At 38.0% G+C, this 26292-nt stretch overlaps 2 protein-coding genes across 25 annotated transcripts in view; one reads left to right on the plus strand and one right to left on the minus strand.

Moving 5' to 3' along the window:
• Window positions 1–504: 504 nt before the first annotated feature.
• Window positions 505–13246, minus strand: LOC127447885 (uncharacterized). Its single transcript, XM_051710054.1, has 2 exons — window positions 12572–13246; window positions 505–2391 (listed from the first exon to the last, which is right to left on the minus strand). The coding sequence occupies exons 1-2, from the start codon at window positions 13130–13132 to the stop codon at window positions 2050–2052; spliced, it is 903 nt and encodes a 300-aa protein (XP_051566014.1). The 5' UTR covers window positions 13133–13246; the 3' UTR covers window positions 505–2049.
• A 1994-nt stretch (window positions 13247–15240) lies between these two features.
• Window positions 15241–26292, plus strand: part of LOC127447859 (protein mono-ADP-ribosyltransferase PARP4-like) — a 63142-nt gene continuing 52090 nt past the window's right edge. For 3 of the 24 annotated variants that reach the window (XM_051710000.1, XM_051709999.1, XM_051709998.1), the window contains exons 1-19: window positions 15241–15398; window positions 15535–15683; window positions 15903–16086; window positions 16481–16589; window positions 16821–16899; window positions 19509–19607; window positions 19848–20006; window positions 20306–20443; window positions 20559–20717; window positions 21650–21801; window positions 21901–22032; window positions 22124–22222; window positions 22371–22554; window positions 22661–22811; window positions 23034–23176; window positions 23822–23953; window positions 24201–24287; window positions 24564–24728; window positions 24850–24893. In XM_051710000.1, the coding sequence (XP_051565960.1) occupies window positions 15558–15683; window positions 15903–16086; window positions 16481–16589; window positions 16821–16899; window positions 19509–19607; window positions 19848–20006; window positions 20306–20443; window positions 20559–20717; window positions 21650–21801; window positions 21901–22032; window positions 22124–22222; window positions 22371–22554; window positions 22661–22811; window positions 23034–23176; window positions 23822–23953; window positions 24201–24287; window positions 24564–24728; window positions 24850–24893 (2342 nt within the window). In that variant the 5' untranslated portion in view covers window positions 15241–15398; window positions 15535–15557. Of the gene's footprint in view, window positions 15399–15534; window positions 15684–15902; window positions 16087–16480; window positions 16590–16820; window positions 16900–19508; window positions 19608–19847; window positions 20007–20305; window positions 20444–20558; window positions 20718–21649; window positions 21802–21900; window positions 22033–22123; window positions 22223–22370; window positions 22555–22660; window positions 22812–23033; window positions 23177–23821; window positions 23954–24200; window positions 24288–24563; window positions 24729–24849; window positions 24894–26292 lie in introns of those variants that run through there. The other 21 variants (XM_051709995.1, XM_051709994.1, XM_051709992.1 and 18 more) reach the window with 18 other exon arrangements.

Consider the following 26292-nt stretch of genomic DNA (forward strand, 5'->3'; position numbering starts at 1 on the left):
ACATGGGCTGGGGATACCAAAATTTCTAAACGTTTTATTCATATTAAAGTAGATTATTCCACTACAACAATAAAACACACAAAGAATCACATCCATTGTCCATCTACATTTTTATAAACTGACACTAATACTTTCAGAAAAATTAACCAAGTAGCAATTTTTCAACAGTTATGCACTATTGCACTACAGTTAAACCAGTCCCACTTTTGAACTCAAGGGGTGGTAAATCAAAGATCTCACAAAAGAATAAAAAATATATTTTCTGAAATATTTTATTGAAATAATCAATTATTGAATACGCTCTACCTCAGTAATGTCCATTATTTCTTTCTTCTCCCTTTAAATATGGCACAAAGGGTAGCAGGTCAAGTCAGACAGGTACTACAGTATTCACATACTATTCTGTTCCATTAAATTTACTGAGGTGATCAGCAAAAAAAACAAACTAACAAAAAAAATAAAAATAAAATCATGTTAATTTATTCCAGCTGTTCAATGTTCAAGTTGTTTCTTTTTCTTTCTTTTTTTTTTTTTTTTTTTTTTTTTTTGTACAAGGCAAAGTGCTTAAAAGTAGCTTAATTGTGTTTCAATTCAAAGTTAGAACAAAGGACCATTTCAAGAAATGTTGAAGTCAGTGCTAGTATTTTAGACATTATATGACACTATTACATAATATCAACTGAACATGCAAAGTCAAGCTGTACAGCGCATTGGCATTGCTTGTTAAGCAAACCTTTCAATTGTTTTGCACTGTGAGTTGCTCATCCACTGTACTAAAAGACACAGTACACAGTCATGAAACACTTTTGGAGACAAAAAGTCCTTGTTTTGAAGAAATATTTCTTTCTTTTGCATGTGTACTATATCATAAAAACGCGCTGTAACAAAAGCTTGTAGGTAAACCTTAGAGTGGTAACAAACTTCTTTTTGATTTTAGATTCACTTTTAAAAAATGTAAAGATTCTCAAGGCACCATATGGGTCTCTTTAAATGCCACACGGATGGAACCGTCTGGAGAACCTCCAGTCACCCTTGCAGATCTCTGAGAAACTTAGTTCTTGCAGAAGTCTAAAGACGAAGATTCCTTCAATAACCCCATCATAAGGCAAATGTTTTGAGGCACCTGAAATATACTGAAGTCCCTAAACTGGATATTTGAGACTACTTTAAAGGGTGCCTGGAGGTTCTCCAGTGTAGCATCGGAGGAAAACCAAAAGGTGCGAAAATTCTCACTATTTGGGTAGGCTATAGTATGGTGCCCCTTAACAGGTGAGATTTTTTTTTTTTTTACTGAAATAGTTTTGCAATATTAAATGGTTTTCCCTCACAATATGTTTTGCGTCCCCTCACAATAAGTTTGCATTACCTCACAATAGTTTTACGTTCTTTCGCAAAACATTTACCACCACCGTTTTATTATAGTAATACTGTAGTAACCATGTTTTTTTGGCGCAAACCATGGCTTTACTATAGTAGTAACCATGACGGTTCCATGTTTTTACTCTAGTAAAATTGTAGGTTTTAGTAACCATGTTTTTTGGTGGAAACCATGGTTTTTATATAGTAATATTGTAGAATGTAGTTACCATCGTTTTTGGCAGAAATCATGGTTTTACTATAGTAATACTGTAGAATACATAAAAATGACTTTAGTAGGCTAACCAGGTTTTTTTTTTTTTTTTTTTTTTTTGCAGAAACCATGTTTCTACAATAGTAATATGGTTGAAATATAGTTACTGTTGTAAAACCATTGTAAATTTATTGCGAGGGAATGTACACTATTGTGAGGTAATGCAAAACTTATTGCGATGTTACGCAAAACTATTTCTATTTTCTCAGGGGCTCCATACATTGGTTAGTAAAATACATGAGCAAAATTAAGTTGTCAGTATGCTCATTTCTCAGTATTTAACAGACTAAGAAACATACCATAACATATACCAATAACATACCATAAATTATAAAATGGCATGTAACATGCAAATTAATGTCAAACGAGTGGTAAACATTCCTTTGGCAAGATAGAGGTAGTAGTGAATTTTACACTGCTTATGGTAACCCATCACGAAACACAGTTACATGTATTGCTGGGTCTGATATTTGGTGCCACATGTCCTCCTCAGCATTGCCTAATTGACGATACTGAACATGACGGGCATCACCCTGTGTAGTGGTCACATGTTGATTTTGAGTGTTCCTCAGTAATTGCTCACAGACAAGCTTTGCTCTCTCCACGGCTTTTTCATGTAGTCTGTCCTCCAGAATGGCTGACGTCTCCTGCTTCAGATAACCCTCAAAGAGCGATTTATAATATGGCTTCCATCGGGTCATGAAAGATGAGCTTATTGTCAACAAAAATGAAAGCCCAAGAATAAGAATTAGGCCAATTACCTAGAGGAAAGAAACAGATGAAAATGAAAAGATAAGCATGAGACATTTAATTTAAGCAATGACTAAAAGGAAAAATTCAGAGGGGTCTAAAAATCTGAGACTTCATTGAAAATCTATAATTTTTCTCTCATTTAAACATGATAAATAAACAAAAAGTTTTATTATGATAAATGTAAAGCAAACAAAGCTATGACATAAAATAAAGAAAATGCATAAAATTATGCACTATTTCTAGGTCAAATGTAAGCAAATTTGTGACATTGTCCATGTTAATTCCATTCAAATGATGCAGGAATTCAACAGGTTCCCTTTCAAGTCTGTCATTTCAACGCTGCGTCACTTTAGCTGACGCTATGGGGTTATCTCCGCAGGTGTAACCGATCTCTGAAACTCTTTCAATTCTCGCCAATTTTAATTGGCAGACGGTGCTTTGTTCTCTGCCTACCTCATGCGTGTCATCTCATCAGAATTTTCTCCTTCAGGTAGTGTTATCTCTCTCTCATACTCTGCAGGTCAACTGGGCTTTCTCTACTAGAACTGACATCAAGATTTGCATTATTCACAGCGGGTGGATCTGAGGTGCTCCAGCGATCGCCGTGTGGAATTTTCCTCCTGTGTAACAGCAGATGGCATCTTCACCATTTTCAATGCTTCACAGCGATCAGATAATTCTACGGCCTGTGGACCTCGGAAGTCGCAGAAGGAGTATAGTGGGAGGAGAGGGAAATATGCTTGTTTTTTGTGCTTGTGGAAACATTTGCAAAACGCCATTTAAAAAAAAAAAAAACGCTGTTAAGCAAACGGCTTTTTTAACGATTGTGCACAGTATACAAATACACACATACACAGTTAGGCTGTAGCGCAATGGAACATATCTTTGAATTATTGTTATTTTAATGGAATTTTCTGTAGTGTGTAACATAAGCGCTACAGCCTAACTGTGTATGTGTGTATTTGTATACTGTGCACAATTGTAAAAAAGCCGTTTGCTTAATAGCGTTTTTTTAAAGATGGCGTTTTGCAAATGTTTCCACAAACACAAAAAACAAGCATATTTCATATAATGAAATAGTTAAGGATGATTTGTCACTGGCTCACGCCTTCTCCTCTCCTCCATCTACAGTGGCTTCACCTGCCCAGTACAGCTGTGATGATCTGCATGCGGCGCACATGATGCAATCACGTTCACTGGAGTTTAAGATTAGAGGGGTGCTACGTCACTAACATTATCCCTGACAGGCAAGCAGCGCTCTTTGAGATTGATTGTGTTTATTGTGAGTGTGAGACACTCAAATACTTTGCTCTCGGCTTGCTTCTGAGGAAGCCAACGCTGTTCCCCTCTCCTCTCTATATTTAACGAGGATGGGATACATCAGAGAATATATAATTAAATATTAAATATAATTAGATATTAAATTATGTAAGAGACGATATTGATGGCCGATGCTTACAGTGGATTTTACAGCCACTTTCTAGTCGCCAAAAGGACGGTGAATTACATCCCATTTTAGATTTGAGGCATTGAACTGGACACTCGAAGTTTCCGTTAAAAATTATTATTCATAAACAAATTCTGTCTCATGTTAACCCTATGGACTGGTTTGTGTCAGTCGACCTGAAAGATGCTTACTTTCATGTGCACATAGCCCCTCATCACAGGCCATTCTTGAGATTTGCCTTAGATGGGACTGCTTACCAGTTCAAAATCATGCCCTTTGACTTGTCCCTGGCTCCTCATACATTCATGAAATGTGTCGATGCGGCACTCACTCCGCTGAGGCTGAGCGGTGTTTGCACTATGAATTACATCGACGACTGGTTGCTTTTAGCACAGTCAGAGGAACAAGCTTGCAAACACAGAGACTTGTTGCTTGCAAACACAGAGACTTGTTGCTTGCACTTTTTGAATGTTTGGGACTACTAAAGTCTACTGGTCGAAGAGCGTATTGACGCCCATTCACCAGACCTCATTCCTGGGAGTGAATCTCGACTCAGTCTCTATGCTGGCACACCTCACAGACGAAAGCATTCATTCCATTCTCCGGTGTTTGAACACTTTCAAGCTGACGTCACTCACGTCTGTCTAGCTGCGTTAATCATTTGAAAAACACCCAGATTCTATCAGATGGGTGTGGCACTCAGGGTGAAGTATCCAGATGCAAAGTGTGGATGACAGATGCTTCGAACACAGGCTGGGGAGACCTGTGTGAAAGACGTTCAGCCTTTGGCACCTGGATAGATGCTCAAACGATCTGGCACATAAATTGTCAGGAACTACTTGTTGTATTTCTAACATTGATGGCTTTCCAGCCAGCAACCCAGGGTTTTCATTTCCTGATCAGAACCGACAACACAGCGGTTGTGCCGTACATATATCCCCATGGGGGAGTACGATTGCACTCAATGATGAACTTGCCGCATCAGCTTCTACTCTGGTGTGAGAAGCATCTCCTATCGTTACGTGCGAAACTTCATGTATGGCCACAGAATGGTGTCCATCTGACGCAAGTCTCACCCTGTCTACGCTCAAAGTATATGTCGCTGCCATAGCAACCGGGCACATCCCATTGGACGGTCTGTAAGTAGGTAGACATTCTTAAATTGTGAAATTCTTGCATGGCCTCACAGGCTCGCCATTCGAGCCATTGGATTTAGTGAGTTTACGCACTCTCTCATTAAAGAGTGCACTCCTTCTTGCTTTGGCTTCAGTGAAACATGTCGGGGACCTTCAAGCACTCTCAGTCCATGACTCCTGTTTAGAGATTGGACCAGGCTTGTCAAAAACCATACTCAAACCCAAGAAAGGCTACGTGTCGGACGTTTTGACCACTCCATTCAGGGCACAGGTGATTACCCTTCAGTCTTTCTCCCCTCCTCCGTTTGCTTCGGACGAAGCTGAGAGGCTGCACACAATGGGTCTGTTCCAAAACCTAGTGAGCGTCCTCCGGAGGCAGCATTTTAAGGCATCATAGGCCCGCTCCCGACATGAAGGCTGTTCCAAAAGGTAGGTATCTTAATTATGCTGCCTCTTTTTTTTTTTTCATTTCTCCACAATTTGGAATGCCCAATTCCCAATGTGCTCTAAGTCCTCGTGGTGGCGTAGTGACTTGCCTCAATCCAGGTGGAGGAGGACGAATCTCAGTTACCTCCGCGTCTGAGACAGTCAATCCACGCATTTTATCATGTGGCTTTTTGAGCGCGTTACCGCGGAGACGTAGTGCGTGTGGAGGCTCACGCTATTCTATGCGGCATCCACGCACAACTCACCACGCGCCCCACTGAGAGCAAGAACCATATTATAGTGACCACGAGGAGGTTAACCCAACGTGACTCTACCCACCCTAGCAATCGGGCCAATTGGTTGCTTAGGAAGCCTGACTGGAGTCACTCAGCACACTCTGGATTCGAACTTGCGACTCCAGGTGTGGTAGTCAGCGTCTTTACTTGCTGAGCTACCCAGGCCCCAATTATGCTGTCTCTTATGATATCTCATTTTGGCCAAATTCTAATGTAGCATCATATGTATCCTTCTATGGGTAGACGATCCCAGAATGTACCGTGATGAGCTTGGTGGAAAAATAAATCCAAGATGGCGTACAAAGTGAGAGAAATTCAGATTATAAATATACTTATAATCCATTCAACACGGAAAACTATTGATAAATAACATGATTAATATGACGTGTGTGTGCCATGCATATTTAGGCTTATTAGATAAAGTCATTTCTCTTTCGTCACCTGTGTTAAAATCAGTTGCGAGTCGAGTGTCCCGTGTGCTGTGCATGTAGAGCTGCCACCTATATAAAGCGTTCCAAATCGCTCTCTTAGGAGACATAATTTCAGTAAGGATGCTGCCATAGAAGACAGCTGCCTATGTAGGCAGGAGACAGCAAGGCAGCTCACTAAGGAGGAGGTTAAAGGCTAAAGCTTCTAGCGTCAGTCGCCAGTGCGCCTCTTGAGGCCAGGGGAGTGAGGTTTACACACTGCACAGCTACCTACCAGCTGGCTACCGTTACACATGTGGCTAGTGCCTTATATACATGTTGACATATGTCAGTGATATAAACCATCCTGCAATGCTGCGCTGCCCGAACCGGTTAGCATCATCGCCATGTACAGGTGCATCTCAATAAATTAGAATGTCGTGGAAAAGTTCATTTATTTCAGTAATTCAACTCAAATTGTGAAACTCGTGTATTAAATAAATTCAATGCACACAGACTGAAGTAGTTTAAGTCTTTGGTTCTTTTAATTGTGATGATTTTGGCTCACATTTAACAAAAACCCACCAATTCACTATCTCAAAAAATTAGAATATGGTGACATGCCAATCAGCTAATCAACTCAAAACACCTGCAAAGGTTTCCTGAGCCTTCAAAATGGTCTCTCAGTTTGGTTCACTAGGCTACACAATCATGGGGAAGACTGCTGATCTGATAGTTGTCCAGAAGACAATCATTGACACCCTTCACAAGGAGGGTAAGCCACAAACATTCATTGCCAAAGAAGCTGGCTGTTCACAGAGTGCTGTATCCAAGCATGTTAACAGAAAGTTGAGTGGAAGGAAAAAGTGTGGAAGAAAAAGATGCACAACCAACTAAGAGAACCACAGCTTTATGAGGATTGTCAAGCAAAATCGATTCAAGAATTTGGGTGAACTTCACAAGGAATGGACTGAGGCTGGGGTCAAGGCATCAAGAGCCACCACACACAGACGTATCAAGGAATTTGGCTACAGTTGTCGTATTTCTCTTGTTAAGCCACTCCTGAACCACAGACAACGTCAGAGGCGTCTTACCTGGTCTAAGGAGAAGAAGAACTGGACTGTTGCCCAGTGGTCCAAAGTCCTCTTTTCAGATGAGAGCAAGTCTTGTATTTCATTTGGAAACCAAGGTCCTAGAGTCTGGAGGAAGGGTGGAGAAGCTCATAGACCAAGTTGCTTGAAGTCCAGTGTTAAGTTTCCACAGTCTGTGATGATTTGGGGTGCAATGTCATCTGCTGGTGTTGGTCCATTGTGTTTTTTGAAAACCAAAGTCACTGCACCCGTTTACCAAGAAATTTTGGAGCACTTCATGCTTCCTTCTGCTGACCAGCTTTTTAAAGATGCTGATTTCATTTTCCAGCAGGATTTGGCACCTGCCCACACTGCCAAAAGCACCAAAAGTTGGTTAAATGACCATGGTGTTGGTGTGCTTGACTGGCCAGCAAACTCACCAGACCTGAACCCCATAGAGAATCTATGGGGTATTGTCAAGAGGAAAATGAGAAACAAGAGACCAAAAAATGCAGATGAGCTGAAGGCCACTGTCAAAGAAACCTGGGCTTCCATACCACCTCAGCAGTGCCACAAACTGATCACCTCCATGCCACGCCGAATTGAGGCAGTAATTAAAGCAAAAGGAGCCCCTACCAAGTATTGAGTACATATACAGTAAATGAACATACTTTCCAGAAGGCCAACAATTCACTAAAAATGTTTTTTTTATTGGTCTTATGATGTATTCTAATTTTTTGAGATAGTGAATTGGTGGGTTTTTGTTAAATGTGAGCCAAAATCATCACAATTAAAAGAACCAAAGACTTAAACTACTTCAGTCTGTGTGCATTGAATTTATTTAATACACGAGTTTCACAATTTGAGTTGAATTACTGAAATAAATGAACTTTTCCATGACATTCTAATTTATTGAGATGCACCTGTATATCCATCCATTTATCATTTTGTTCCTCACTTCTTTGTATGATATGAAGAGAAGACTCTGTTTGTGTCTTTAGCTACACCATGTAAGGCTAGTAGACATCGTTGTGTGTGCGAATCAGTTGCATGGCGTGATGGTATAATAATAATAAATAATAATACATTTTATTTATGGCGCCTTTCACGACACTCAAGGTCACCTTACAAACTGAACACAATAAAGTCATCCTTGAAAGCATCAACAATAACAACATTAAGCAAACAATAATATGATATACAATAAAACATTGGAAGATACAAAGTATGAACTCAATGCATACACAGTCATAAAAAAGCCTGTTTAAAAAGGTGAGTTTTACGATGAGATTTAAAAGTATGAAGACTTTCACTGTTATGAATTTCCAGAGGAAGGGAATTCCATAAGTGAGGGGCAGTATAACTAAAGGCTCTAGACCCCATAGTGTTCAGACGAATACGTGGTATGACAAGAAGAATTGATAAGGAAGATCTAAGGGTACGAGTAGGTGTATAGATATGAAAAAGATCGGAGAGGTATGAAGGAGTAAGATTATTTAAGGCCTTGTATGTAAGAAGCAAGATTTTGAAATCAATTTGGTACTTAACCGGAAGCCAATGCAGATGTTGAAGTACAGGTGAAATGTGTTCAGTAGAGGGGGTTCTAGAAATGATTCGTGCAGCTGAGTTTTGGACCAGCTGAATTTTATGAAGAAGTTTGGAAGGAAGACCAGAGAGGACAGCATTGCAGTAATCATTACGGGATGTAACCAGTGCATGAATGAGAATGGCAGTGCTGTTCAATGTGAGAGAGGGACGAAGACGATTAATATTGCATAAATGTAAGTATGCAGAGTGAGTTATATTATTAACATGGGCTTCAAAGGATAAGGTGCTATCAAGGACGATACCCAGACTCTTAACCTGTGAAGGAGGAGAAGCAGTGGACTGATCGATAGTCACAGAAAAATCAGATTTTGCCAAAATAGATTTGGTGCCTACAAGGAGAATTTCAGTTTTTCCACAATTTAATTTGAGAAAATTAGATGAGAACCAGTTTTTAATTTCAGATAAACAGCTGGACAGAGAGGGCGGAGGAAGAGAAGAAGTGTGCTTGGAAGACAGGTAGAGCTGGGTGTCGTCGGCATAGCAGTGAAAATTGACACCATGTTTCCTAAATATATGACCAAGGGGCAGTAAATAAATAATAAATAGAAGAGGGCCCAAAACTGAGCCTTGTGGAATGCCAGTGATAACTTGTGATGATTTAGATCTAAAATTGAGTTGTATGAACTGAGTGCGACCGGAAAGATACGATCAAAACCAAGACAGGGGGGTGCCCGTAATTCCAACTGAGACCAGCCTGTCTAGGAGGATGTTATGTGAGATCGTATCAAAGGCCGCACTCAGATCAAGAAGAATGAGTATAGACAGCTGACCAGAATCCACAGCCAACAGCAGATCATTAGTAATTTTGACAAGAGCGGTTTCCGTACTATGATGTGGATGGAAACCCGATTGAAATTGTTCAAACAAATTATTAGCTGAAAGATAGTCATAAATCTGAACTGCAACACTCCTTTCCAAAAAAATTTGAAATAAATGGTAAATTAGAAATTGGATGAAAATTATCAAAATTAGTAGGATCTGCCCCTGGTTTCTTGAGTATTGGGGTTATTGAAGCAGTGGACAGAAGACAGTGAAGAATGAACGATCTCAATGATTAAAGAAGACAGAGAAGGTAAACATGCTTTAACTAAATATGTTGGAAGAGGATCAAGCTGACAGGAGGTGGGTTTGGATTTCCGAATAATAGAGGATATCTCATCAACAGTTGGAATTTTAAAGATAGAAAAGGCAGAAAGAGGTAGTTCGAAGGAAACCGAGACTGACGGGCCACAACCATCATTATTTAAAAGTATCTGCTTGTGAATATTTTCAATTCTGGTATTAAAATAATCCATAAAAGTGTTACATACAGTAGTAGAATACATACGTGATGGTAGAGACTCAGGTGACTTTAGTATATTGTTTACAATGGAAAAAAGAGATCTAGTGTTCCCTTCAGCTGTCCTAATTAGATTAGCATAAAAATCAGATTTCACTTTAGAGACAGCATCCTTATAATGTTGCATATGATGAGCATACAATTCTTTATGAACTGTAAGACCAGTTTTGGCATACAAACGCACCAGCCAAAGGCCTTTAAGCTGGCATAATTCAGGAGTATACCAAGGAGCAGAGTGAGTAAAAGAAACAGTCTAAGAACTCATGAAGTCCATCATTATAATAGGATACCAGGTCATCCACAGTAGATAAATCAACTTTGCTAGAGAAGGTGGCAAGATCATCAGCGAAGACAGATATATCAATGGTCTTGATATTGCGAAATGTGACGGATCGACATAAGTTTATCTTAAATACTGTAAGGTGGGCATTAAAAGACAGCAACAGATGATCAGATATGGACAAATCTGAGACAGTACAGTTATGAGGAGTTATACCAGATTAACAGATAAGGTCAAGAATGTGCCCTTTGGAGTGATTAGGAGTGCTGGCATATTGCTGTATACCAAAACTATCTAGACATGATAAAAATTCCCTTGTACGTATACTAATAGTATTATCAATGTGGATGTTAAAATCACCCAACAATATCACATTGGGAGACATAGAGCATAAGAGGGTTAAAAACTCAGAAAAGTAATTTAAAAAGTTCGAATCAGTCTTGGGAGGGCGGTATAAAGTGGTAAGGATAGTGAGAATTGACTCATTGATTTTAAGAGCAATGGATTCAAATGACGCTATAAATGAGTTATATGGGATACTTTACACTTCTCATTGTGAAGTATCGCTAGACCCCCTCCCTGATCAGAGACACAGAGTTTACAAATGTAAACATAGCCTGGAGGAACGGACTGATTAAGATGTAAGAAATCATCAGGCTGCTGCCAAGTCTCAGTCAAACAGAGGAAGTCAAACTTACAGTCAGAGAGGAGGTCGTAAACCAGAGGTCCCTTGTTGGTGAGAGATCGGATGTTAAACAATCCAAAAGAGAGACTGGCTTTACCAGCGTTGTTGCTAGCCGACCTGGTATGGTTAGCAGTTTGTGAAGATTTCTTTGTGTGACGTGGATAAGATGACCAAAATCAGATGGAGATGTAAGGCTGGTGGAGGTTCAGAGAGGCAAGAGCGCAAGCGAAACAAGTCAGCCTCTGTATAACGCAGAATCGAAACCACTGGATAGTATATAGAAGAGAGGATGATCCAGATGAATACAGTCTGTGCAAACAGCTCGTTAATTTTCATTGTTTCGCCGAACCCAGAGCCTCAGAGTGAAAGTTCAGGCAGACCGGCGACCCCAGGAAGCACCAAACCTCCCGATATCAAGCAGGCAGTCACCTTATAATATTATCCAGTATCAGATTGCTCATCGTAGATAAGAACAACTAAAACACAGTTTAAGAGCTTCCAAAGAAACCGTGTCTCAGCATATATAAAACAGTAATCAACTTAATAATAATGGTTTTCACAGACAGGCGGCAGCAGCCAGTTGCGCCAGCGTTCACCTCCTTCCCGTGTTAAAGACTGAAAAATATACATGGTATACATTTCCCTAGCATCAGCTAAAGTGACGCAGCATTGAAATTACCGACCTGAAAGGGAACTGAAAGGTTACAACTGTAACCACGTTTCTCTGAAAGGAGGGAATGAAACGCTGAGTAAGCTGGCAACGCTACTAAATCTTCACTACAAGGGCTGAGTATCGCTCCATACACTTCAGTCGAATATTCTGATGAGATAGCGCTGTGTGCCACTGCATATAGACCTTATTCACGCTAGCGCCATCTTTAGTTTTAATGGGAATGATAATGAGGCTGTGAGGGATAGACAGACTCTTCAATGGCACGAACGGTATAAAGCTGTATAAAGCTCCTAGATCACATCTGATTTTCCACAACTCATGTTGTCTGGAATTCTTTGTATACAAAATGTTCTTGGACAGATTTTATTAATGTTTTGTTCACGGAATGATCCAAAAACACTTTAAACTGCAGTACAGCCCATTGAAGAGACTGTAAGTCTATCCCTCACAGCCTCGTTGTCATTCCCGTTAAAATCAAAGATGGCGCTAGCGTGAATAAGGTCTACACTGTACGCCCAATGACACACACGAGGGAGGCGGAGCACAAAGCCTTTCCTGCCAATTAAAATGTATAGGTTTAAAAGAATTTCAGAAAATGGTTACACCTACGGAGATAAACCCCAAACGTAATCTACAGTGACACATCGTTTAATTCCCTCCTTTCAGGGAGCAATGGTTACAGTCATAACCTTTTCGTTTTGCACAAACTTGTGAATTACATGACAATTTTTAAGGGAATACATTCTTATAATTTAGGAAAAATGCATTTTTCACTTGTGGTCTAGGGCCTCAAAGTACAAAAAGACATGAATGTCACTTACCCGTGATTCACTGTCATATTTTCTAAGAATCTGTGCCTCATCTGGAGTTGGTAAATCCTTGCAAGCTATTTGTTCCCCGGTACCGTTCACATTAACAGTCCTGATGCAAACGTACCAATCCCCGTCGATAAATGCAACGACTATCCACAGCGAAGCCGCATAAAAGACATTAAGTAAGTGTTTCCATATCATGCCACAGTAATACCATCCTTCCTGTCCACAACTTTCTGGGTGATAACAGTAACCACCGGCGCAACAGCAACACTCAAAAGTATCGCAGCACTCGCTCCTGCAGCATCTCCTCTGTCCGCCGACGCAACATTTGCACACATAACATCTGCACATCTTTAAAAGCCGGGCGTCGATCAGGATCATAATAAAAAACAGTATGCCTATTGGCAGGGACAGGTAGAGCCAACAGTGCAGAAGAGTTTCCTCGGGTGTTGTGCACGGGCATGTGAACACATATTTGAAGAAGATAACCATGAGCATTACAATGACAGCTGTCCTGATGGGTACATTTCGGAGAACATAAGTCGACAAGAATGTCTTCCGAGCCATTTCTGTAAATACTTAGCAGAGCCCATACAACGGAATGATGTTGTACCTTGTTCACAGAAATCTCAGCAGCTCAACAAACAGCGCGATGTTGTAAATATCCGCTCCCTCGCCTTCCCAGTGGACGTGGTGTAGGAAAGGGAGGGACCATACGGATTTACACGATCTATGGAGCCTGTTGATGACATGTATGTATGATATACGTTGAAGTCACGTGGCTCATGAGGTTTTTAACCCTTGAATAGAAGGGATGAAACTTATTTTCATGATGAAAATACATTAGAAATTATGGCATAAAATGGAAATGGAATAATTGGAAATGTTGGCATAAATCGTTTGGAATGTTTTATTATTATTATTATTATTATTATTATTATTATTATTATTACTATAATGACTGTGTGTGAAGTTTATATATAATATATGTGAAGTTCATTTTTATGAAAAGCACATTTTGCTCAGGTCAAATGGATTAACCCTAAGAAAAATCATTGGTATTTGTGACTCAAAATTGCAAGATCTTTGTAAAAATAAAAAAAATAAAAAAATAAAAACTTAAAAAAAAATAAATAGATAAATACATTTAATTTGAAAAATGTAAGTTTCAAATTTTCTTTTTTTTTTTTTTTTTTTTTTTTACATTAAAGGATTATTCCTGGTTCAACACATGTTAAGTCAATAGTCAGCATTTGTGGCATAAAGTTGATTACAAATATATATATATATATATATATCGACTCGTCACAAAAAGCGTGAATGTGGCCAATTTATGGAGGGTTTAAAGGTAGAAATGAGACGCTTATCATTTTATAAAAGCACTTACATTTATTCTTCTATTAAATCTCGTGAATTATGTGAGCTGTGAAGTTGTTTAAATCAACGCTTCTACAGTCGTTTTAGGGTTTACACTTACAGTACGTTCTCAGTGGCAACAAAGTTATACATTTGGTTATAACTTTATACATAAAAGGTTAGTAAGCGATTTAGTCACACTAAAATCATGTTAACGCACTGTTCATGTCTTGTGGCTATAGTTTTGAAGCAGTGAGTATTTTAACGTTTATTGATTGGCGCCATTCACTTCCATTGTAAGTGCCTCATTGTAACCTCAATTTTTGTTTTTTAACACATTTTTTTAAGTAAAGGAGGTACAAGTCGAAATGAATTTTTGTATTTTCCTTTAATGAATAAATTGTTTACACTGTGTATTTAGGGTGCAGGGAACTTATTCTAATACCTTTTACTTGATTATTACACCATTTGACATTTTAAAAGTCATTCATTTTTTTTGTGGAAAATGCAATAAATGTTTTTCAAATAATTGGATAAAAACTGGCATAAACACAAAGATTACATTTCTGAGAACTTTAAACTACTTGAAACTTTTTTATTTTAAAAAGATTGCTCATTTATTTACCTCGCACAACCTTATTCGTCTGTGACCCATAAATGTCTTCAACTCTAATATATGTTCAAACACATGAATTTACTCTCTGTTGTGATTATAAATAGCATTGCAATATAGCTACTCCCACTTAGCTGTCTCTTTCCATTGTTAATTTGGTGAAATGTCACATAGTCAAACCTTTGCTCCCTCTGTTGAGTCACTAGAATTGGGTGCATTTTTGTGTATTTCTGTTACTGTTTGTGTTATGTGGCATGGCATGTTTGCTGAGACCTTTGATATTCCAGTGTGTTACCACAGTCAGGAAAATCTTTTAACTCTCTTAGCTATTGAATTATTGAGCTGTCTCTCTCTGAAAGAAAACTGATGGGGCAACAACTGCAAGAATATTTTGCATTGCATACTGCAATGTTAACATTCTCTTGAGTCTTGTGCACTGTGCAAAGCTATTTACATACACTAATTACATTAAATCCTGTAATTATGGTTGTAATTATAATTATATAACCAACATTTCCTTTTTTGTTATTATTATTGTTATTTATGCTTCAAATAGTCGGGAAAGCTTGTTTTATGGAGCTCCTACATTGGTTTTTACTATTACTGTACATGTACTTTGGCAGAAACTATTTTTGTAATTGCTGTTTCGACCACTAGATGGAACCCGGCTAATGTTTTTACTGCAGTGAAGCAGCGAGGATTTGGGGGGGTGTCCTTACTGGTCCTTACAGTAAGTCAGGGGGTAGTTTCATATAACTTTACGCAGTCATATTATTTAGGCCTACGTCTTCTTTATTGATATTTGTTTTGTTTTTATTTTTGTTTTATTCTAAACTTTAGCATTCGACTCTAACTTTATCCACGGTAAGATACTATTCCGTCTGCTAATGACTACTCGTGACAATGATATCAGGGGTTTACGCAATATCATCTGTTTGATGTTTAGCCTAGGATTTCATCACAGGCTCACTTTTTTATTCTTTCTCTGTCTTTTTCCCAGCCTGTTCAATCTCTGGTGGCATTATGGCAGTGTTTGAGAACTGTACTGTAGTGTTAGATGTGAAGAATTTGCCTTTTAAAGAGAAGAATAAATTGAGGTCAGCTCTTCTGGACAATGCAGGAAACATCTCCTATGTCGTCAACAAAGAGGTACGTATTCTGTTTGTGTTTTTATTTTCTGTATTTACTCTTTCTGTATTCTCTATCTACTTCCTTTATTTTCTCTTCGGTTGTTTATAAAGTCACACAACTAAGAGCTGTAACATTGAGACATTGTTTTTTTTTTTTTTTTTTTTTAATGTTGATGAGATTAAATGTACTAATTAACTGTTGTATATATCTTTTCTAACATCTCTTTATGTTCTTCAGTGTTCATTTGTAGTCACAAGCTGTCTGGACGACTTGAGCAGTAACCGACAGCGCAGCATTCAGAAGCACAACATCCCACTGGTTGGCTTGCAGTATGTGTGGAGTTGTCTGGAAAAAGGGCATCTCCTGCCTTTGACAGAGCATATTTTGGCATATCCCAGCTTTGAGCCCCTCCCTTATCCAGGTATTAAACTCTTAGCTCAGTTACCAGTAATACCATTGGAATTAGAGAAGAAGGGAGAATGAGCATGTTAGATGTTTGGGAGTCTCAAGTGATACTGTAACTAAGGTTTACGTACTCATGTAAAACGTGGAAATAAGGTGGAGGGACAGAATGAGGAGGGGAGAGATTTATGACAGCATTGTTAAAGTTACAGCCAGATTAGTTCTGTTTGCTAACAGTGGGTGTGTATTTCTCTGTATGCATGTCAACACCCTTGCCTTACAATACGTTTTTGTTAGGAAATGTAGGCCTACTTGACATTTTATATGGTTATAAGAGTATTACCTTTGATTAAACTATCCATTCGACTAGTTGAGATGTTGACATAAATTTATTTTGTTTTTTTATCATAAAGAGATAAAAGTGTTGACCCAGCCATCAGGGAAGTTGAAAGGTCAGCCGCAGCTCAGAAACACTGAGACTGAGATTCTTGAGAAGGACGGACCCCATCTTGGCAAATTCAGGTGCGCTCTAGTGTCACTGTCAGCGCTTGAAGGTTAACTAAACTTTGTTTCCTGTCTGTCCTGGTTTAAATGTATGTAGGTTATGTTCTATCATGACAGATGTGCTCTATGGGGCAGATACATGCTTAACCACCTTTGCAGTTTATTTATTGGTCTACTTGTTTAAAAAAAAAAAAAAAATACATTATTTAGAATGTCCTAATTACGTACTTTTTGATTTACCCAAAGCAGAGTTTACAAAGAAAGTGACCGTGACATGCCTGAATTTCCCTCACATTTTCAAGTGGCAAAGTATTCAGTTTTTGAAAGTGTGAGTACTTTTATTCCACATACACTTAAAAGGGCTCATACCATGAGGAATCAAATTTTCCTTGATCTTATTGTACTATAAAAACATAGCGTAACTGTCAGAACCCAAAACTTCCTCCATTTGGTGTTCCATTTGAGGAATTTGGATAGATAATAACACAATAACACGTATCACTAGAAGAACTAATATAAGTGTAAAATCTATGAAAGTTTGTAGCCTTTTGTGTGGATGTGATCATTTCAGTTTGACCTTAAAGGTGCAGTTTTACTCCTAAAGAAATGAATTTGAACATTTGTATAAAATCATGACCACTCACATGAGATGAGGACTCTAGTCATATCAGTAACCTTATAACAGCTGTTTTATTCTACATGGGGCAGGGGCACCCTCATGGGAGCTGCCATTTTAAAATCACATGACCAGCTGAATATTACTCGCTTAATCTCAGTAACCATCTTGTTATTGGACACTTTCACATTTGGATTAAATTAATCATGGCTGATTGTGAATAGTGAATTTTTATAATGGCATCTTGAATTATGCTGCATCCACACCACTAGGTGTCACTGTAAGTCCAAAATGACTGGAACAAAAAGTCACTGAGTGCACCTTTAACAGCTTTAGCAGCACATTTTAGCGTGGACTGTTTTGTGATCCTGTCAGAAAGTAATGTAAGCTATGCAAAGAGGTTATATTTGACTATATTGCACTTGGCAGCAAACCCACAGCTCACGAGGATGTGCAGCAAAACTCTGGGTACGTCTCAATCAGCTCCGTTACGAGCACAAGTGTAAAACTATGAAGTTCAAGCCTTATTTTCTGTTTAAAAGAGATGTTGTTTGTAATGTCTTTCATCCATAATTACCATGAAAATGAAACAATCTTTGAAATATTTGAGTTTTTAAAAGAAGTTTTAAAACACACTCCTATATATTTTTATTTCTTTATTTATGCCATTCATCAGTTATAATAACACTGTACGTTTGAATATATTCAAGGAAAACGAACGATAGTGTCATTTATACAGTGATGGCGCTGATTAATAACAGTTGCACTTGAATGCGCGAGCTCGTTAACGTGTCGCAGGTGAGTCCAGAGATCTTACAGTACTGAGATAACAACCTTCGTGGTTCTATCATTAAAGAGACCGTAAAGGCTGTAATAGAGCGCAACAGTCTGGTTCCGGAAGTAAAAATCCCACTCATTTATCCCATAGACTTATTGATTTTTAACGATAACTTGTAAACCTTTAAAGACAGACTTACCGTGAGCTACAAGGTTGTTCATCGATGGTATATGCTTCAGTTGAAGCCATCCGTCTGCGTTATATCAACTTCATGGTTTAAAAATCATGTTTGATAGCGGAATTCATGATAAACAACTAGATTACCCATGGTACAACAGAGAAAGATCCACCAACCAGAGAACTGCGTACAACAAAACCCACGAAACGTGCCTCGGAGCGACCGTGCGCTCCCATGACGCACTGTGAATGACGTAATCGGGATATTTTGCAATAAACGTAAAATATATTGCTTTTATACTTATAATCAGCAACTTAAAATCAATAGTTTTATATATTCCCATCGTTTTTTATTCAATGACATCATTCGCAATGCTTCATGGGATTGTAGTTTGTGCCCTCATTAAACAGGATAAGTACACAGCCTTGTACTCTTGTCTTTATGTCCGATTTTCAAATACTTTTTTACCTCAAAACAAAGTTTGTGATGTTGTGATTCACCTCGGAGCTGGTTGGTTTGGTTCGGTTCATGGCTCACAATTCTTTAATGAAGGATTTTATTAAAAGTCTGTGGAAGAAATTAATGGGGAAAATACTTCCGGAACCCAGACAGCTGAAAAAGTGTGCAGTCACTGTTGCGCTCTGTGGTCAGCTAGCATTTTACAACAGTTTGCTGATGCTATACAAATGAATGGAGGGAGCCGTAAACTGACACCCTCCCGTCGTAAAATCGTCAATGACTTCTCTTATAAAACAGCAATTTTATCAAAGTAAAAGTATTATTTAGTGTAAAACATGTTGAAGAATAGTGGATAATTCATTAAATATTAAGCTTTTTCCTCACAAAAGCAGTTTATTCAGCTTTGTGAAGCATCTCCTCCATAGACATCCATACAAAAAGAACAGCCTCTTGTCTCCTCACCAGTATACCGCCATAGAATGTCTAAATAACAGCCGCATTACACTAATCTATGCTAACCTTGTAGGTTTCACTATCAGAAGGGCATTGATTGAGTCATCAGTGTCCCAATGTTCAGTGGATGAACACCCTTGCCAGTGCCTGAATTCGTGTTCATTTTATACTGATTCACGACATAGGGAGCTAGGGAGCTGATTGGGACACAGGGTCTGTTTCTCATTTCACTTTCAAAAAGGTTATTAACACCTAAATCTTAAAGGCACAGTAGCAAAAATTGCCTGTTTAATTATAAGGGTCAGAGAAAGTATAAAAAACATTCATAAAAAAAGCAAAATAATGACTAAAATTTTTTATTTAAACTGATAAGCATGGAAAAACATATTAAAACTTGTGACCTCTTTAACACATTCTTAAAACTTGTTAAAAATAGCTAAATGTGTATTGCAGGTCAAACCCAAGACTTTGTCAGTTTTGGAGCTACAGAGTGCCAAAGGAGGAGCAGGCCAGCAGTATCGTGTGTTGTGTTCCATGTTGCGTGAATCAGAGGTTTGGTTATTTTCAGCATTGTAAAACATTAATATGTCTTGATATCACAGTAATACCACTATAGTAATTAAATTGTAATTATCTTCCATTATTATAAACCCTGTGTGCATGTCTGAGTCCTTGTTGCCTTATAAAACCACATTCATCCTACGGTAAATGAAGAGTATGACGCACATGATGTGAGGGTAATGAATCCATGGCAGTTATGTGCTGATGGTGATTCCTTCTCTCTCACAACAGAAAGTAGTGGTGCAGGATAAGCTTGTGTACTGTGTGACCTCTGAGGATGCTGTGGATGCCTATCAGATGCTGATGATGGAGATGGAGACTCAAGGATTCACACAGACACACACACTTCCTCCTGAGGCTGAGCAAATGGCATCCTACAGCTTGAAGCAGGTGAGCAAACAGAACACAGTTTATATAGTCTCTTTAATACATTGGTTGAAGGACCTTCTGCTTACAACAGTATTGTCACCAATCTGTAGTCAGTGGTTAACAATGCATCAAATGTGTGTATATACTGTATATGACACCAAATATGTCAAGGGTGCCCACATTTAAAAGAATGAAATGAGAAGACTAGAGCTCAGTAATAAGTTTAGTATAAGGTTTACTTTGTCGTGTTTAGATTGTCATCAAATCTTTTTTAATGGTGGTTGGTTGTGAAATCATTGTTCACCCTTTTTGATTGTCAGCTTCTGTTGGAGGAGAAGCTGAACTGCAGCACATTATCACAGGAAGTGGGCATCTTTGTGGAGCTGGTCTGGACTGAAGCTCTCGGTTCCCTTGGCAACATCCTGACGGTCCCTGTCTCAAGTATCAGCCTCAATGATGTAAGAATGAGCTTAGATAATGATACACACAACCAATCAGGTAGCTCAAAGGTACTTCCTATGTTGATTTGTTCTCAGTTCATTTGTGTGTTTTAATGGCTCTGTGATGTTGCAGGTGAGTCGGGTGGAGGGATTGTTGCTGCAGGCACAAAAGACTCAAAAAGAAGCTGAAGTCAAGGCCCTGCTAGAGGAAGTCAACACTCTTCTACCCCTCAGAATGATCGACCCTCCATCTAAACACAAGCTTGTATCTCAGAAACTAGACCTTTGTCAGGTAACACACATTAATATTAGTATCCACCAAATTTCTTCTCAGATTGAGTGCACAGACTTACAGGCAATTATCACACATAGTTACAATAAGGAGCCCTAAAGCATGAAGCAGTACTTAGTATGGTCTAGACCTGTGCCTGTACAGTTTCATAATTCTGACTGGTTGGTATGACAATAGTTGTGCAGTATTACTCATGACACAATAAACCAAAATACAGAGGTGTTCTGTATTAAAAGCAGACTGAAAACATGTGAAAATTGTGTTAATTAATGTGTACCTGCCATGTTGAAACGTATCTGAGATCATAAAATCTTAAAGGAGATTTGATTACGGTGCTCTCGCTTTCTACTGGGTCATATTTTACCCCAAAATAAAAACAAAACAAAAAATTAAATGAAAAATATGAAAAATTGTATTTTGCATGGAAAAGAAGCCTGTTTTAGGACAATTAAGATTTCTTTGCTTTTGACAGTATTTTAATGACAATTAAGAAAATTTTACTCCCAAATTCTCATACCATAATGCATCTGGGTGTTTTGATTTTGAATTCGCTTTATTGTTTATAATGATTCTGAATTTTCTGATTAGATTGTCTTTATTATAGTACAATAATAAAAGAAAAATGTTGTAATACAACAGTATGGTATTTTTTTTAATTTATTTTTTTAATCAGCGTACATTAAAGGCAGGACAACAAATACTACCATGATGTATAACTACTTTACAATATAAACTTTACCAAATTTTTTTTTTTTTTTCTTTTTTCACATTGCACTACAAGAATGTGATCTCTCCGCAATAGAGTATTGAGAATTGGGAGTTTCTTGAGATTAACTTATTACATTTATGAAGTTGTCTTGAAATTCGATTTTTTATTTTTTTTTATCTCCACTGTGAAGATCTCACCTTTTGTTCTGTTGTGTCATCCCTAGCTGATCAGAGATATTGTGAATGTGAGTGAAGCCACTCTGAGAAGCCCCTCGCCCTCCTCTCTGGGAAAGTATCGTGCACTGAGGTGCAGCATTGAAGTAGTTCCACCACAAAACCCTGAGTTTCATGTAGTCTCTCAACTGCTTCAGGACAGGTATATTCACATAATATTCCAAGATTCTGGTCTGAAGTTCAAACCTGGTGGATGTTTACATTTCAGAACATGATCCTGTTTATTCTGTATTCACTACAGGACTGTTCAGATTCAGCAGATATTGCGTGTAAACAGAGGGGTGGAGCTTCAAATGTTTAGGGAGGAGATAGGCAACATTAAGCCCCTCCTCCACTCTACTAGTCCCAGAAGTTTTGTTGGAATACTTTCACGGTAAAAGCATTCTCTTAAAAATGATTTTTCATAATATTATGTAAAAACACATATAGAATGCATGAAATGCATGTTGTTTACTTCTGTCTAGAGGTCTGCTGCTGCCCAAGGTTGGAGTCGAACAGCATGGAATTGAGAGGACAGATATAGGGAATCTTGGAGGAGGCATCTACTTCAGTGACTCTCTAATGTCAGTGCTCTTTTTTTATCAACCGTTTGAGATTTTTATAGTACAAATTGATGTGTTTTATGAGTTTGCATTATACTGTCATTAATACACTGATATTCCTTGAGTATATTTATAAATATGACAAATAAAGTTGTGTTCTGTATCACAGGACTAGTGTGAAGTACTCCAAGCCCAGTGTAACTGATGGCTCTCGGCTGCTGTTGGTGTGTGAGGTGGCTTTGGGTCAATGCAAGGACCTGCTGAAAAGAGACACCACTTTGACCTCTGCCCCTGAGGACTACAACAGCGTACATGGAGTCCGCCGCACCCCGAAAAAACCCTCTGAATTTGAGGTGCTTCTCATAGTCATTCTCTAAGTACTTGCATGTTCTACTTGTGTTTATTGGATTCAGTGTCACATTTGAATTTGTTTGTAATGATGCACTGTATATTTTCCAGGATGATGAGTATGTAGTATATAACACAGACCAGATCAAACTGAAGTATGTAGTGCAGTACACTCTGGAGGAGGACCAGTTAAAAATGTTCCAGCCTCATATTGACACCTCTGTGGAGCTCACACTGCCCATTGACACAACCTCTGACATCTGTGAGTATATTACTTCTAAGAGATCAGGACATGCAGAGAAAGAATATTCACTGCATCTGCAGTTGACTTGAAGATACAGTATGCTGGAATTTGCTTTATTATGATCTTTTATATGTTGTAGAATCTTTTTTGGATGACAATTGTGTGCTCTGGCATGAAGGATGGAGAAATCATGCCTCAAAGGTATCAGTAGCAGTATTGTGTAAATGTGTGTTTCTTTAGTGTCCAGTGATGACAGTGAGGGTTTGGAGAGCACTAAGAATCCTTTAGAGGAGATGACCGCAGGTTTGCTGGACAGCAGTGGTCAGAAACTTCCCCTACTGGCTGTCCATGTAAGATGCAAGCTCATGGACCTACTGTGTCAGGTATGTAATTATAGTGGGCAACAATGGGGAAACAATGTTGAACTGTTGTCAAATAGACAGGACAAATAGGTCCATAACAGCTATTTACAATATCTTATTTTGCCTGCCCAGCTGCATAAGGTAAAATTGAGTATAATGTGCACAACAGCCATTGCAACAAGCAGCTCATGGAAGAAGATGCAGTGCTTTGTTAAATACAATATAAGAAAATGTCAAGTCTTTAGTTAAACTAAGATTCAAAACTGTACGTGAAAGCAGAAACTCACCAAAAGAACTGTATAACAAACAGTGTTGGACAAGGACAAGAAATGAACAAAGGGGTATAAATACTCCAAAACTGGTGTTCCTTTTTTATGTCAGCCGAATACATATGACAAATATTTTTTTAAATATTTTATGATCTATAATATTTACTGAAGTATCCCCTGAAATATTAAGTAATGCTAACCTGTTAATAAATATATGAATTTAACACTGTTTTCACAGTTAATTTGCAAATTATTGTATTGTTTTATATATTATAAAATAACTATTGTGATTATTTCAATAAGGTCATGTAATGAAAACTTCCTTACAGCATACAAACAGTATAGACCACAGCATTAAATTATAATTTCAATCTGACTCTCTCTCCTCTTTCACCAGGTCATAATTTTTCAGACTTACACAAATCAGAGTGCTGTTCCTATTGAAGCAAAGTATGTCTTTCCACTGGAGGAGACGGCAGCAGTGTGTGGATTTGAAGCCTTTATCAATGGAAAGCACGTCATTGGAAAGGTGCATATACTGTAAGAATTTATAAATGCAGCAAATGCACTTGGTTTCTTATCCATTCCTTCTTTCTTTCTTTCTTTCCTTCCTTCCTTCCTTCCTTCCTTTCTTCCTTTTCATTTTTTATCTATCCATCTATATATCTGTCTGTCTGTCTGTCTGTCTGTCCATCCGTCTGTCCATTCATCCATCTGTCTGTCTCTCTTTATTTATTTCTTCTTTCTTTATTTCTTCCTTTCTTTCTGACTCACAGGTAAAGGAGAAAGAGCAGGCTCGTAAGGAGTACAAACAAGCAATAGAGAAAGGCCATGGAGCCTACCTGATGGACCAGGATGCACCTGTGAGTTACTTGTTACTATTTCTTCACAGATCTTTTTATTATAGACTGAATTAGAGCAGACATAATAAAGTATGTATATATATATATATATATATATATATATATATATATATATATATATATATATATATATATAGCAAGAAAATTTGCAACCATGTTTAAACCTATCAACTAGAACATAAAGTGTTTGTTGATATTTGATCATGTATGAGAAGCTTGTCCTCAGAAGGCTTTAAAGTTCAGTCTATTGTAAGTGCATATGTTTGTGTGAGACAGGATGTATTTACTATCAGTGTGGGGAACCTTCCTCCTGGAGCCACAGTTTTGATCAAGTTGACCTTCATCACTGAGCTGGTGGTGAGAGCAGGATCTATAATCTTCTCACTGCCTGGCAGCGTTGCACCCTGGCAACAGAGCGACGCCCTTAATCAGAGAACTCAGGTACAATATGATTGGTCTTGTTTTGTAGTTGAACTTTAAATAAACTACTTTTTGAGCTACTGTTGTAATGTTTTGACTTGATGATTATGACATAAAAGAATGAAGTTGTGTTGCATTTCAGGGAACTGTTGAGAAGGTTTGTGTGACTGAGCTTCAGTCAGAGGGGTGAGAATCTCATATCACTCTAGAATTAATTGCTTTAATCGAAATGTTCAATATCCTTTAAAGGGGTCATGAAATGCTCATTTTATAGTTTTATTATCTTCCCTAAGGTCCACTGATAATGTTAGTGAAGTTGTTTTCACCAAAACAGTCATAATTTAGTAATATATGATCATTTTCCACCCTGTTTCTGGCCTTCAGTCTAAACGCTCAGTTTAGGCCTCAGCTCCTCCTTTAAATGTCAATGTAAATGCCCACTGTTCTGATTGGCTAACATCGTGCAGCCCCTCAAATACAACCATATTTGAAATTCAGCTGGAAGAGTATGAACAACACCACAATATTATAAAACTACATTTCAGGGTTTACACATAACACAGATCCAAAACATTGCATCCAATTATATTAAACCATTTATCTCAAGCACAACTGTTAACACTCACACCCTGTTTACACTGCACATCATCAGAAATGCATCAACACGGTTAAAGACCGTGTGTTTTTACAGTTTTTCTCAATTGCTTTGGCTAATTTTTTGAAACAGTCTTAACATTCTCTAAACTGTAAGTGCAATTGTCACAACTGTTTTATGGGGTATCACAACTCTATTGCATGTCTGCAAAATTTAGTAACTCACCCAAAACATTTAATTCATGCTTCAAAAACTAGTTATTGTGTCAGTAAATTGGCCAGTGCCACAAAAATGAAATTCTTTTTTGTCATCGTGTGAACCATACTGGTCAAAGTGTTTAGATGTTTTTTCACCATGGCAGTCAACCCTGGAAATGTTTGTTATATACAAATTTCATTTTTGTCCTACTTTTACTGTACTATACAAGAATGTCAGTTTTGTCTAGCTGAATACTATTGTGTATCACACTGAGCTTTTTAGATACTGATTTCAAAAGTAGGTAAAAGTTTACTGGGACAAGTCAATACTGTACAATACTGTAGTACACAGAAAAAAGAAAATGCATATTTGTATGTATACAGTACATTTATTTTTGTAGCAGTGTGTTACATGTAAACAGAAAATTCATATTTGCATGTCCATTTTTACAAATTTCTTACATGTAAAGTCATATATATTGAGCAGAAAATTGCCACAAAATGACATCCATGCAAAAAAACTAAATAAACCTGCGGCAGTTCTGTAAAAAACAATAAATTGTACCTCCTCACAGTACATAACACTACAAGTTCCCATCTTTTTGGTGGACATCTTGTCACTCTTGTTGGTCTGGCCAGAGATTTAGCAGACATCACAAACATTCCATGTCATAGAAATTTATGGAATATACATGTATGTCTGACAGATTTTGATAATTGAATAGATCATTTTGCATGTGATGGCTCACACGATGAAAGAATGTTTAGAAGTTGTGAAGAGTATGACAATTTC

This window comes from Myxocyprinus asiaticus, chromosome 11 (genome assembly GCF_019703515.2).
Source record: "Myxocyprinus asiaticus isolate MX2 ecotype Aquarium Trade chromosome 11, UBuf_Myxa_2, whole genome shotgun sequence".
Classification (NCBI taxonomy): domain Eukaryota; kingdom Metazoa; phylum Chordata; class Actinopteri; order Cypriniformes; family Catostomidae; genus Myxocyprinus; species Myxocyprinus asiaticus.

Bases quoted from the DNA above. Each gene is read 5' to 3' on its own strand.
- LOC127447885 (XM_051710054.1), bottom strand. From the start codon at position 13,132: ATGGCTCGGAAGACATTCTTGTCGACTTATGTTCTCCGAAATGTACCC. The intron at 2,392-12,571 runs GTAAGTGACATT...TCTTTCCTCTAG, and splicing joins AATATGACAGTGAATCACGG to GTAATTGGCCTAATTCTTAT.